At 44.0% G+C, this 13,713-nt stretch overlaps 1 protein-coding gene and 1 long non-coding RNA gene across 5 annotated transcripts; one reads left to right on the top strand and one right to left on the bottom strand.

The window, feature by feature from the left end:
- Nucleotides 1–1,392: 1,392 nt before the first annotated feature.
- On the bottom strand, nucleotides 1,393–4,481 carry LOC131577861 (uncharacterized). The gene is made up of 3 exons (XR_009277320.1): nucleotides 4,399–4,481; nucleotides 2,642–2,739; nucleotides 1,393–1,461 (listed from the first exon to the last, which is right to left on the bottom strand). It is a non-coding gene; the product is annotated as an uncharacterized LOC131577861 (long non-coding RNA).
- Nucleotides 4,482–5,100: 619 nt separating this feature from the next.
- On the top strand, nucleotides 5,101–12,417 carry ZBTB18 (zinc finger and BTB domain containing 18). 4 transcript variants are annotated; one of them, XM_058835435.1, is made up of 4 exons: nucleotides 5,619–5,753; nucleotides 6,561–6,644; nucleotides 8,786–9,473; nucleotides 9,586–10,125. In XM_058835435.1, the coding sequence occupies exons 1-4, from the start codon at nucleotides 5,624–5,626 to the stop codon at nucleotides 9,614–9,616; spliced, it is 933 nt and encodes a 310-aa protein (XP_058691418.1). In that variant the 5' UTR covers nucleotides 5,619–5,623; the 3' UTR covers nucleotides 9,617–10,125. The 4 variants fall into 4 exon arrangements, with proteins under 4 accessions (XP_058691416.1, XP_058691417.1, XP_058691418.1 ...); XM_058835433.1 differs by lacking the exon at nucleotides 5,619–5,753 and adding an exon at nucleotides 5,101–5,238 and having other exon boundaries at nucleotides 8,786–12,417; XM_058835432.1 differs by having other exon boundaries at nucleotides 5,735–5,753; nucleotides 8,786–12,417.
- Nucleotides 12,418–13,713: the final 1,296 nt, after the last annotated feature.

Genomic DNA, 13,713 nt, shown 5'->3' with positions numbered 1-13,713 from the left:
TATTTTATGATAAATTTTCTATGCAGAGCCTTGAAATTGTTTTGGGACATGACAAAGTCCTCACCCTCTTTAATAATCCCCACGTGAAGCAGAAGCTGTAGCTTAAAATTAGACAAATCTATGCTCCAGAAAAGGACATCTGGACATAAAGAAAGTTTATCAGTGGTGTCTGTCCTCAGCTTGTAGCTGGAATGTTAGAAGCCACCTTATCGATAAACCTCAGTGCAGGACACTCCTACATGTGAGAGCATTTGAGATGAGAAAGGAGGTTTTGGCTCACATGGTAAGAAAAGTTCTTAGATGAGTACATCCTGATGCTTATCCAGCATAGTTAGGGCAGATAAGAATTAGTGATCCAGTCAGCCTCTGGCACAATAACATGCACATTTAGCCAATTCATGCAAAGGCAGTATTATATTATCTCGGCACTTCCTCAGCACTGGTTCCCCAGAGAAAAAACTCTTCCACAGTAACATCAGCTGAACCTCAAGTGTGATGGCAGCTTCAAAAACTACTTAATTTTTAATTTTTCTGAAAACCAGACTGCCATCAATTAAGTTATACTACAATAGAAATAATTAAAAAAAAACCAAAAAAAACCAACCGAAAATCACCAAAACCACAAGACTGCCATGATCATAAATCCTAATTTTCGTTTCTCTGGGATACATAATACTGTAGATATTTTTCCTGCTTTACGTCCAGTCCTATTCACCAAAACTTTCTGGGAGAGTTTTAATTTACCATGAGGGTACCCACTTCCATTGTCCCATCAATGAAAACAGTAGCAATGCATATGGGTGACAGTATAGAGTTTGAAACAACCTGTATGGCATAAACCTGGGATATCTGGTGGCAGACAAGCAGTTTCCATTGTCAATTTCTTTTTCGCCATGGAAAACAAAATTAACGGAATGTAATTAGCACAGCAGAACTCTGCAAATTTAAGAACATATTGAAAACGGGGTTACAGTTTTACATACATCTACCTTATACAGTAGGTATAAGAAAGTATTAAGGACCAGATTTTAATCTTGTTTTGCAGTATAACTGTGTCCTGTTAGCACCTAAATCTATTGCTCTGGACACAAAAGTCCCACAGGCCCTTAGACCCTTGTCAGCTCGGACTCTTCTGCTGGATTGTCCTCAAGAAGAGTTTCCAAGAGCACATAGCTCCATTCAAGCTTCAGAAACAAACGCAACAAACACTTTTAAGGCTAGCAGGCAAAGCTGGCACCTTGCAAAGCAGCTCACTACGTATTAATGAATCTTGAGCAGCAACAAACAATATTGGGAGATTCACCACACAAACTGTGTTAGAAAAGATGCCAAGAAACCTCCATGTTCTCAGATCAGAGGCAAAAGCCAGGAGGCTCTACCCGAGCTGCAGGTGTTCCTGTAGCTCCACGCTGCCACGTCAGCATTGGTTATGAGCCAAAGGCCTTCAGGCCTCCTTGTTGCCTGGAGGATATAAATGAAAGTCAGCAAGTGAAAAGGTGCAAGAAGTGCAAAACTGCATAATGTCTTTCCAAACTGTGTTTGTGAAGTAAATGAGACTCATTTCTTTCCATGCTATATTGAGATAATTTTTATTTTCCTTGGCTTATGAATGTTCTTAGTTCAATTTTCTTGTGCGTGTTCTTTACAGTATCTTGGGATGCCTGAGGTGATTTATAAATATGTGTAGAGACCAGGTGTACTGCCAGATGTTTACGTCCCTTTACAACAAGGCTTCATTCAATGGAATGGCCTGTCTTATATTATTTCTTTCTAATAGAGGATCAACTGGACTATTGGGTATTTGTGAGTCTTCCCTCTGAAGGTTTTTTCATTAATTCACTCTCTATCATCTTGTTTCTACATTTATCATAATGCTAAGTCTTTAAACCTCTTTAAGTACTTTTTAAAAAAATTAGAGTTCCTTTCACATTAAAAAAAAATCCCAGACAAATGTCAACAGTTCCAGGACTAAATCAATAAAGTCTTACTCACTGCCAAAAAAGATTTTTAATCTTAAAGTGTTACCCACACTCACTTTTTCTGTTTCTCACCATGTCCTATTTAGAAATAGTAAAAAAAAGTGGGTTTTTATAACAGCTGTATAAATGGTAATTGCAGATCACTCTCTTATATATAACTGTAGTAAGAGATAACCTGTAGCCCCAGGGTGAACCAGTATACACAAAACAGACATAGCGATTTGCTGGAGGTCATACAGCCAAATGATAGAATGGAAAACACAACCTGATTTAATTAGGAGTCAGCATTGTAAATACTAGGTGAGGGACAGTGCATTTTTTCTCAATAAATCTTAAAACATAAGAAGGCAAGTTATTGTATATGAGGAGGAAATAAAATTAACAGAATGTACAAACAGTAATTACATTTTATTTAACATTTATTTTTAAATTTCGGGTCCTGTAAAAGTCTCTATGGATCTGAGAAAGTCAATTTGCTAAATGTCGTCTTTAGCAAATAAATTCTTTGATTTTTTTCATGTAAAGCAGACTCATTTTTCAAAGAGTTTTGTATTATGTAAATGCCTAAATTTTCTCCCTCAGTAAAGCTGTACTTGTACCAGTAAATATTCACAAACTGAGGTCTTACTAACCAACCCGGAGCAGCTGGTGAGATGGCTTACTTGAGGAAGCAAGAGGCAGCATGAAGTGTAGAGATCTAGGACGACACCGTTAATGTAATCATTTCAGGCACAGTCACTGACAGCTCAAATATCTGTAACTGCATAAGTTATTTGTATATTTAACATTAAAAAAAAATGAAACAAACCAAACTTTAGAATTATTTTCCTAAGTATTTCCTGTTAAAGTACTTCCAACAATTATTTTTGCAATCGAAAGAAAAAACAGTTTAGAAGCTTTAGGGAAGATGTTCAAGACATAACAGGCAGCAGGGAATACAGTACTGATTTTTCTCAGATGAAGTGATTATTAGCAGTGAGGAAACAATCAGGAAGCACAAAGAGTCAGCATCTTAGCTGCTGTATCCTGAAGACAAGGACAAAATCCTATCAAGTTCCAGCTATAATGAAATATGAAACAGGGTGCCAATGGAAAAAAATGCCCAAACTCTTAATGATGGAATTGTATCAGTATCTAAGAGGGACTGAAAGTTAATAATTAAAAATATCCTCACCTAGTGGGAGCAATTAGTTCACTGAAGGATGGAGTGAAAAGTGTTTTATTTTGTACATATATATTTTATATTTTCATATATATATGTAATGCTTGAAGCATATGGGCACCTAGATGCTAGCTGCTGTGTTATATACGTAGCAGTGCTGTCAAAGCAATTAGGCACAGCTAGAATTCAGTCTGTTTCTTTATAACAGTTTCGTATCACTGAAGAGACAAAGTACATGGTTTGCAGCTTTTTTATATCTACTCAATCAATTTTGGTTATTAATACATAACTGAGTTCTTTCTCTTTAAGCTGCCAAGTCTCTGTTGGTGATTCTTGTTTTCTTTAAAATACTCCCCTGTATTACCTGTTTACCTGAAACCGAAGGGGAGATGGGGAAATACCCAAACCTTCTTGGATGAGTCCTTTGCTAAAGAAGACCTTAGCCCTTCAAACCTGGCCTCCACTGCCCTATCCTAACCCGCCATTAAGCCGTGGTATTCTCCAAAGCTGCTGACCTCAATCTGCCTGTGAACCATGATGAGGTCTGGAGAGCTCGCTTCCCCTCAGGCACCAGCATTCCCAGCGCTGGCCGGGAGCGCACAGACCTGGGCACACACACATCCCAAACAATGCCAACCTGCCGGCACAGCTCCTCATAATCCGCCCCGCCATGGTGGGAAGCACAAAAATTACCCACAGTAATTGAAGATTTGAGGTGGAAGCCCAGGGCAGAGCACTTCCTTGGGAAAAGAGAAGCCGAAACACTTCATTCTTGTCATGAATGCACAGCTGGCTGGTGCTAATCAAGGAGAGAGGCTAGGATCCAAACCACAGAACTACAAACATACATGTTTATTCTTGCACCTGAAGTGCCGCAGCCAAACTGGGCACACCCCTGAGATTTCACTTTAGGAGTTTTACACAATGGTATGATACGAATCACCTAATTACCCACTGGTGCTTATTTCTAATTACCCAATCATAAACGTGGCAGGATAAAGCTACTCGATGTTTGTACATCTTGCAGCAGCATCCATTACCATCCTTGTGACTTATGCTAATCCAGATGTTCTCGCACTCAACTTCTGCAAAGTTACCGAGCACCAGCAACTTGAGTTTCTCTTAGATACGGATTCTTTGGTGAATTTTGGCAAAAAGTTTCCTTATCTTAGTCAACTGTGTGTTCTTAGTAGGGGAAGATGATGCCTCTTGGGTCTTGAGATAACACTGCAATACGCACTATACATATATACATACCCAGCCCACATATAACCACCCACAACACACTAATAATGCTCTTGCCCCGAACGAGCGCGTGGTCTCTGCACTTTATGGCACGCTCTCCCCGCCGTCCGGACCCGCGGCAGCCCAGCGGCGCCCAGGCGGCCTCCTCCAAGGAGCAGGAGCCCAGCACGGCACAGCTCCCGCCGGGCCCGCCCGGGCCGCGCCGCACCTGCCGCGGTCCCACCATGCACCGCGCCGCCGCCACCGCCCCGCCCCGCCGGCCCCGCCCCGCCCCGCTCGCCCCGCCCCGGGCCCCGTGCGGCCCCGCCCCCTTCCGCCTCGGCTCCCCGCCGGGGCACGCCCCCTCTGCCCGTCCGCGCGCTGCGATTGGCGGCGCAGCCGGCCTTCCCGGGCCGCCCTCCTCCAATCGAAGGCCGCTGCGGCCCGTCAGTCAGCGGCGGGGCGCCGCGGCGGTTGGCGGCGGCGGCGGCGCGGGCGGGCCGCGCTGTCAGTCAGGGAGCGGAGTCCGAAGTGGGGAGCGGGGAGGGAGGGGGCGAACATCTGTCTGCCGCAGCCGGGCCCGGCTGTGCCGCCGCCGCCGCGAGAGCGCCCCGCGCCCCCGCCCGCCCCCGGCCCCCGCCCGCCCCCGCGCCCCGCCGGTGCCATGGGGAGCCGCTGAGCGCGGGGCCCGCTTCGCTCCGCCGGCTGCCCCGCTCGCTCCTCAGCCGCCGGCAGGGGGGAGCCCGGGGGGGGCGGCGGCCAGCGGGCGCGGGGGGCGGGCGGGGAGCGAGGCGCGATCCCGGAGCGGCAAGTGAACGAAGAGGAGCCGGCGGGCGGCGGCGGGAGCGCGGGGACTTCGGGCCGCCGCGCAGTGTGAGTCCCGCTGCCCCCATCCCCACACACCCGCCGCGCTGGGGCCGGGGCCGCTGCGGCCCCGCGGGGCGGGCGGAGTTGGCGGCGGGTCCGGCTGGGGGTGGGCGGAGGGGCGGAGGCAGCGCTCCCCGGGCGGAGGGACCGGCCGCCCCGGCGACGCTCCCGGTTACTTTTCTTTTGTTGCCGCCGCGACCCGGGGGCGGCTTTTCCTGCGCGCCGGGCAGCTGCTTCCTTCCCCGCCGGGCGGCTCACGGCGCGCCCGGCCACGGCCCGGCCCCGGGCGGGGGCGGCGCTGCCCGCGGGACCAGGGCCCCGGACGGGAGTGTCGGGCCGGGGGGGGGGAACACGCACAGCCCCGGCCAAAAGTTGCCGCCGCCCGGCGGGGATGGCGGGGCCGGGCCCGCCGGGAACTTGCTGCGCGCCGCCGCCTCCCCGCACGTCCTGTCCCGTCCCGAGGGGCGGCGGGCTGTCTCCGCCCGGCAGCGGGCAGGTGACCCGCCCCGCTGGGTACACGCGTGAGTGTCACCGGGGGGGCCGGCGCGGCTCGGGGCTCCCGCTCGGGCGGGGGGGCCGCTCGGAGCCTGCGGGGCTGGGAGCCCGCGTCCCGGGGCCGCCGCGCTCAAATAGCTGGGCAGCCCTAGTCCCCGCGGGGGAAAAGCGGTGTAGGAGCCGAGCCGAGCGCTCGCAGTAGTGCCCCGGCCAGGGGAGCTGCTCCGCGGCTCGAAGGGAGCCGGAGTTGGTGCTCGGTTTCACTTGCGCTGCCTTAAACGCTGGAACTGAAAGGACCGGCGGCGGAGAGGGGAGCTGTGAGGTGGTAAATAGGTCCGGTTAATTTCTGCTTTTAAATGAACCCCGTGGCTCAGTAAAACCGAGCCTGTGTGGCTTTCTGGGGTAACCCCGTGGCTGGGGTAAGCTGTCAGTACATAAAGCGGTCCTCCAAGTTAAGGCAGAAGTGTTGCTATGCTGCACATACAGTAGAGCCCCATATGTTTAGGATTTTCTTTTTTTTTTTTTTTCCTCCCTGTTAGAAAGTTTGAAAAAAAGAGACTTTGAAGTATTTTGTTTATACTAACAGAAGAGAAAAGTTCTCCTAAGAAAAAGCTGGTGGCAGGAGTGTAGAGGAGTAGCATATGGCATTAAAAGGAGCACAGCTGGAGGTAGCATTTCCATCTGAACATGATGTCAGAGCAGCTGACAGCCTGCCATCCCTCAGCCTTTTATTCTAACACACAGACAGGGAGTTAGTGTGTGCAGATCTGTGTGTGGAGAAGGTATCTCATTCCTCTCTAACATCATCTCCACTTTGCATCTGTCTCTCCTAGTCTGCTTTTTTTCCACCGATCTAACAGACCTGGAGCCAGCAAGACTCAGAGGAAAGGACTTAATCAGGTTTATGTGTACTAAAGGTAGGAGTAGCAATAGATTAGATACAGCGTATTTCTGTTTTGGTGTGTTCTTTATTGAATTTTAGAAAAAAAAAATCACATTACTTTTCTAACCAAGTTTAGAGGTAATATATGAAATTGACTATTAAATAGATAAGTGGACTTAGTAAAAAGGCTTGGGCTACAGTTGGAGAGTATCAGTGCTTGGGCACATTGTTAGCATTAACTTTAATGCATATTGTGGGAATGTCTTGGTTTGGAAGAAAGAGAGAGCAAGTTCATCCTTAATTTCTGAGACCAAAACTGCAGTGGATTTAGTGACAAGCCTAAAGAGAGTTTTGCTTTATGTTCTTGTCTTGCATCTTTTAAATTACTTTACAGGGGTTTTAGTGAAATGTACGAGATGTGCGTTTTTACAAAAGGACTTTCCTGGCTAAAATGTGTTTGTAGGGAAGTCTTTCGTTACATGGTTAAATATCCAGCAGCTCAGAAATGTAGTAGCATACAGCTGTAGTGCTTCTGAAAGATAGAAATCAGTTATGTGTTTAAAAACTTTTGTACCCGGGAGAATGGCTTGACTGGTTTCCTCTTTTCTTCCTTGCATGTAGCATTTGAAATCTTTTATTTAGTGTAACAATAATTATTTGAAGGAGTTTTTGTATTTGCGACTAATTTAGAACTTGTAGATTTGAGCTGCCTGAATTGGCCAGACAGCTGTAATCGCACTCCTCTATTCTTAATCTCTTTATCTGGGCAGCAGCTGCCATATGGCCACAGTCAGCTGGATCAGATGTTTATAAGCTTCCTTCTTCGTCCCTCTCTGTCCTTTCAGCCTCCTAATTTGATCACAGCTACCTTGTGAGCTGCCCTCCAATCTTTATTTTTAGCCCTCTTAAGGATTAGGATTGATGTTGGCTGTGGGGCACTTAAAGTGATTGTATTGTAAATCTTCATGCTTTACTCTAGCAATGGTATTTTACAGAATATGGTAGGGGTTGTGTTGTAAGTTTTAGTACATCTTGGTTTGCGAGAGATGAAGATTTTTCAGTAATATTTGCCAGCCCGGAGAGTCACGAACTGGTTAGATGGTTTGGGAGACCATTGATATCAATCACAGAAGAATAGATTAACACAGGTTTTTAAAAGATTTTACTTTCCATTTGATTTTTTGATTTCTTTACTTCTTTTTTAAGTTTATTTTGTCTTTATCATCAAGGGAGGCAAATAAAAAAGCACTTGGGTAAGAACACTACTTGGGATACTCTTTTTAAACGTGGACACATGCTCACGTTGAATGGTTGAATGACTTTTTTTTTTTTTTTTTTTAAGCTTAGTACTGCAAACTCTGCCTGGTGTGGGAGGGGAGGGAAATTTCTGTCCTTCTGCACTGGGGAAGTGGTGCTCGTTGGCATTTTGGTTGTTAGCTCTCTTTTGTATATTCTGCATGTTGGCAAAAAATGTTCATATTCTATTGTACAGTATAGAAGAGGTTTAAAACCTTTAAAAAACCTGTTCTTACTACAAGAAGAAAACCACATGAACTAAATTTGTAAAAATATCCATTTTTGCTGTTGATATAAATTGACACAGTAAATAATTTTTGTAGTTTATGAATGTTAGACCATCAGATTTAGGTATATTACCATTTCTTGGTGTGAGAACCTCTCTTTTTACTACAATTTGACTTTAAAAAGAAGTAGATGATCTGGTATATTTTTTCTGCCGCTTCTGGGATCTCTCAAACTTAGTGCTTAAAAATTTTTGAAATTTTTTTTTCTTTTTTCTTTTTCTTTTTTTTTTTTTTTTCCTTTTTTTTGTGGTGGGGGGTGTCTGCCCACCTAGGGACTCAATCTGGAGGAAGTTCTCTAAAAAAGAAACCAAAATGTTGAACAGATTTTATGAACAGCGGTGATACTTCACAAAACAAATGCAGATGTACCTATGTGCTCACTAGACTATTTACCACAGAAAGGAAATCATGATTGTAGTGGTCAGTCGGGGAAAGAGTTGCCATCGTACATTTGTGTTAAATTATCTTTGCGTGGTGTCAGTACCAGAATTCCGGCAATATAAATACCAGGTTTTTAGAGTGGAATTACTTGGATTTATAAGTTCTGTAATTATGACCTACATTTAATTTTTGAAAATTTTGTTGCTTATAGGTTATGAAGACAGTATGGAGTTTCCTGACCACAGTAGACATTTGCTACAGTGTCTGAGTGAGCAGAGACATCAGGGTTTTCTTTGTGATTGCACTGTTCTGGTAGGAGATGCCCAGTTCCGAGCGCACAGAGCTGTACTGGCTTCATGCAGCATGTATTTCCACCTCTTTTACAAGGACCAGCTGGACAAAAGGGACATTGTTCATCTGAACAGCGACATTGTTACAGCCCCAGCTTTCGCTCTCCTGCTTGAATTCATGTACGAAGGAAAGCTCCAGTTCAAAGACTTGCCCATTGAAGATGTGCTAGCAGCTGCCAGTTATCTCCACATGTATGACATTGTCAAAGTCTGCAAAAAGAAGCTGAAAGAGAAAGCAACCACGGAGGCAGACAGTACAAAAAAGGAGGAAGACGCCTCAAGTTGTTCAGACAAAGTGGAGAGCCTCTCCGACGGCAGCAGCCACATGCCAGGAGACTTGCCCAGCGATGAAGACGACGGAGAAGATGAAAAATTGAACATCCTGCCTAGCAAAAGGGACTTGGCGGCTGAGCCTGGGAACATGTGGATGAGATTGCCCTCAGACTCAGCAGGCATTCCCCAGACTGGCGGAGAGGCAGAGACGCACACAGCAGCAGCTGGAAAAACAGTAGCCAGCCCCTGCAGCTCAACAGAGTCTTTGTCCCAGAGGTCTGTCACCTCCGTGAGGGATTCAGCAGATGTTGACTGCGTGCTGGACCTGTCTGTCAAGTCCAGCCTTTCAGGAGTTGAAAATTTGAACAGTTCTTATTTCTCTTCGCAGGACATGCTTAGAAACAGCCTGGTTCAGGTGAAGGTGGAGAAAGAGGCTTCCTGTGATGAGAGTGATGTTGGCACTAATGACTATGATATGGAACATAGCACTGTGAAAGAAAGTGTGAGCACTAATAACAGGGTACAGTACGAGCCGGCCCACCTGGCTCCGATGAGGGAAGATTCGGTCTTGAGGGAGCTAGATAGAGAGGACAAGGCAAGCGATGACGAAATGATAACTCCAGAGAATGAGAGAGTCCAGGTGGAAGGAAACATGGACAGCAGCTTGCTCCCTTACGTGTCAAACATACTTAGCCCTGCTGGCCAAATTTTCATGTGTCCTCTCTGCAACAAGGTCTTTCCTAGCCCCCACATTCTGCAAATTCATTTAAGCACGCACTTTCGAGAGCAGGACGGGATCCGCAGCAAGCCTGCTACCGATGTCAATGTCCCGACCTGCTCGTTGTGTGGTAAGACTTTTTCTTGCATGTACACCTTGAAACGTCATGAGAGGACTCATTCAGGTGAAAAGCCCTACACTTGCACCCAGTGTGGGAAGAGCTTCCAGTACTCCCACAACCTGAGCCGCCACGCAGTGGTTCACACGCGGGAGAAGCCTCATGCTTGTAAGTGGTGTGAACGCAGGTTCACACAGTCCGGAGACCTTTACAGACACATTCGGAAGTTTCACTGTGAGTTGGTGAACTCATTGTCTGTCAAAAGTGAAGCACTGAGCTTACCTACTGTCAGAGACTGGACCTTAGAAGATAGCTCACAAGAACTTTGGAAATAAAATTTTTATATATATAAATAATATATATATAAATCTATATAGTTGTGGTACAGTCTAAAAGCAATCTTGTTTCCTTGAACTGAAAGTTTGGCTATTAGCTTGTTTTTGCACTTTAAGGCAGCATGAATATTTCACTAATTTAGCACTCCAATAAAAATGAACTGTAGAGGTAATCCGACAAAGTAACTAATTGCGGAGCGTATTTTCCCCCCTTTTTGGAATAGAAGTCAGCAGATACTTAACTTCTAAGGGATCTCCAATTCAAAAAATTTGGACGTGGCTTTATTCTCCCTAAAACATTATTCTTTTAAACTCTTGATCTTTTTTCCCTCTTAAAATCTGAATGTAGAAATCTTCTCCCAATTTTGTCCGTTCCTTTACATTTCTATAATTGCATGAGTCCTTTCTAGCTGTTGGAAACCTGAGTGCTTTTAGACCCAAATGGAAAATTTCTGAAATGCTGGATTATCTATTTTTAAACAAGCGGTTGACTTAAAACTTATTATGGCAACTTCTGGATTTCTGACAGTTCCCACTGGAAAAAAAAAACCCACAAAAAAACCAACACAAAAACATAAAACAAAAACCCTGAGAGTACACTGGGATCACTGGGACTCTGTCTTACGTGAAGGTTTGCTTGGGATGAAAAAGGATATTGCAGCTTCAGCAGTGATGAACTGTGTGTTTAAAAAATGTGAATTACTGTTATTGTATACTGTAATTGATTACATGGGCCGGGGGGAGGTATCAAAGAACTTGGCAGGTTGTGTTGATGCTCTTAGTTGAGTCTTGAAAAGTAAATATTAACGCTACAGAAATGCATGATTTTCAGTATATTTTTGTCTTTGTTTGCATTGTATAACTTTAATGAGTGAGTTGAAAATTATTTAATTTCCTTAGGAAAAAACCTGACACCGTTGAAAATGCCAGTGTTATGAAGACGAGAAATGCACTGTTTTTATTTTATCTAATTTAAATTTACTTTCCCACTGTCTTTAAGTTGAGAAGAACTTAAGCTACGAGTTGCCGATTTAGCTATGTTAACAAGGAGAAAAAAAATTGAATGTTTACAACCAGGCTTCGAGATTTGCATGTGCGGTGTGCATTTACTAACCCCAGACCCCTTCTAATTGCACAGACCCCACGCCAGCTCCAACTGAGGTGCGTCCATTTCCCCAGATGAGCATTTGTAGGATTCCTGCTGCACCACTCCACCACAATAGGTCGTTCTTTTTTTTTTCCCCCGTTGAAAAGAGGCTGTGGACTGAAAAAAAAAAAGCAAAAAAAGCCCCGGGCTGAAAGGCCTGGGCAGGCCTGAGTGACAGGGGGGGCCGGGGGGGCCGGGGAAGGACTATGCGTATCCAAGCAGCAGAGACTGCAGCCTGACGTGTGGTTTTAATGACCAACACGCAGGTCAAAAGCATTTTGCACAGTGTTTGTTTTCCTGTCTTGCACTTACAAATAAGGTCTATGGGAGTAGCATGGAAAACGTTTGCTGTTTTTTCCTTTTTTTTTTCCTTTTTTTTTTTTTTTCTCTGCTTTTGTTTAAAATTTGATCGCCTTAACTACTGTAAACATAGCCTATTTTTGTGCTTAAGATACTGAATGGAAAACTCCATTGTGTATTGCTGGACTGTTTTGGAAATATTTGGTCAAATGTGTGTTAATTTGGCTGTAATGGCATTTAAAACAAAAAAAAAGCTGTGAAAATGGCCTTGGAGCGTTATCTTTAGTTACTTGAATAGTTTCTAGGTTTAAAACTACATTCTTTTCTTAAGTTAGAAAAGACAATCAGTGTCTGAGGAAAATGGACTTTCTCTTGAATTTTTTTGTGGTCCTCGTGAGTGATTGCTTTTTTCCTTTCCTTAGTTTCACATTCTTCTTTTGTTCTAAAACTTAGACTGACATCTAGCTTTGACAATCATAGTATGTTTTATTTTCCTGAGGAGGGAATAACTTATAATGCTGTTTAGTTTTGTACTATTGGTGTGTTGGTGAATTTTTAAACTGTGTGCTAACTGCAATAAATTATATGAACTGAGAAATCAATTCCCTTGTCTTTTTTCCCTCTTTTAAATTATAGTTATGGAGTATTTTTTATATTGTGTAACTTTATTACTTTTGTACAGACTTCTATTGCTAACTGTGTATGGAATATGTTTTCAGTATGCTTTTGGGCACTTTGTTGCTACCATACATATTTACATCTCACTTAACATTTAAAAAAATTAAATGCTTGTGTTTTGAAAGCATTTCTCTGTGTGCAGCTCTCGATCATTCTGTAGAGGTATTTTTAAATAATTACTATTTTTTGCTTCCCCAAAGACTTCTGCAGAAGCAATCTATTGAATTCCAGAAATTTTGCTGCCATGCAAATATCTGTGCAGGCACACAATTCCCTTTGTAGGCTTAATTTCACTCCAAGGGGCTCACTTGGGCTCACTCTCTTGATATAACAGTCTCTATGAGAACAGTAGAGCAGAAGGCAACAACTCAGTCTGGAGCATTGGCCCGGTACTGACTGGCCGTCAGTGTTACAGTAGGCAGTCAAAATGTCCAAAGTACTGGTAACACATCAAAGCTGTCTGGACTACAGAGGAAAATTGAAATAATCCTAAATCTTTTGGGTATTTCTCGTACAGGCTAAATGTTTCTCTTAAAAAAAAAAAAAAAAAAAAAAAAAAAAAAAAAAAAAAAGCAGCTTAGCTAAACCTTTGAAAAAGACCTGGTTTAGATGCTTGTTGCAGGATATATCCAGAATTCTTGTTTGAGGCTGCTCTACCCTAAGAATGAGACCAGCGCTGTGGAGCCCAATGGGAATATGAAAGTAGAGCTAAATTAGAAGGCTGGAACAGAGACAGCAGGACCAATTTGATGGGGGGAAAAAATACCTTAATTTAAACATTTCATTACACTTATCCGCCTAGGTACAGCTCAGGTTGTGCAGTGACCAAGTGAATCTCGGTGCCTAAGCTATTCTGCTTATCTTCCTACGTCGGCGATAATTTGTATGTAGCCAAAATGATCTTTTTCACTGTTTTATTCTTTATAACAATTTTCAATCATCATTTGCTGTGTTTGCGGTGTGGATTTTTTGTGTTATTAGAGATATTTTGAAAACGTTTCCTTCTGTCAATGTTAACATCTCCGGTCGCATAGAATTCTGTTTTCTAGCAGCAGACCTTTTCTGTAGAATATTATGTGTAGTTAAGATGGTTTTAAGTATCGTCAAGACTGAAAGACGGCTAATATTGCAGCGCTGAAATCTGCAGCTGATGAGCTTTGGCTGTGGCTCCAGGCAGATTCACCATTTGTTCTCCAACATTAAGATTTTCAAGGATTGTA

Source organism: Poecile atricapillus, chromosome 3 (assembly GCF_030490865.1).
Source record: "Poecile atricapillus isolate bPoeAtr1 chromosome 3, bPoeAtr1.hap1, whole genome shotgun sequence".
Classification (NCBI taxonomy): domain Eukaryota; kingdom Metazoa; phylum Chordata; class Aves; order Passeriformes; family Paridae; genus Poecile; species Poecile atricapillus.
Note: the sequence above shows the minus strand (reverse complement) of the source record. Positions and strands in the feature narration are given on the sequence as shown.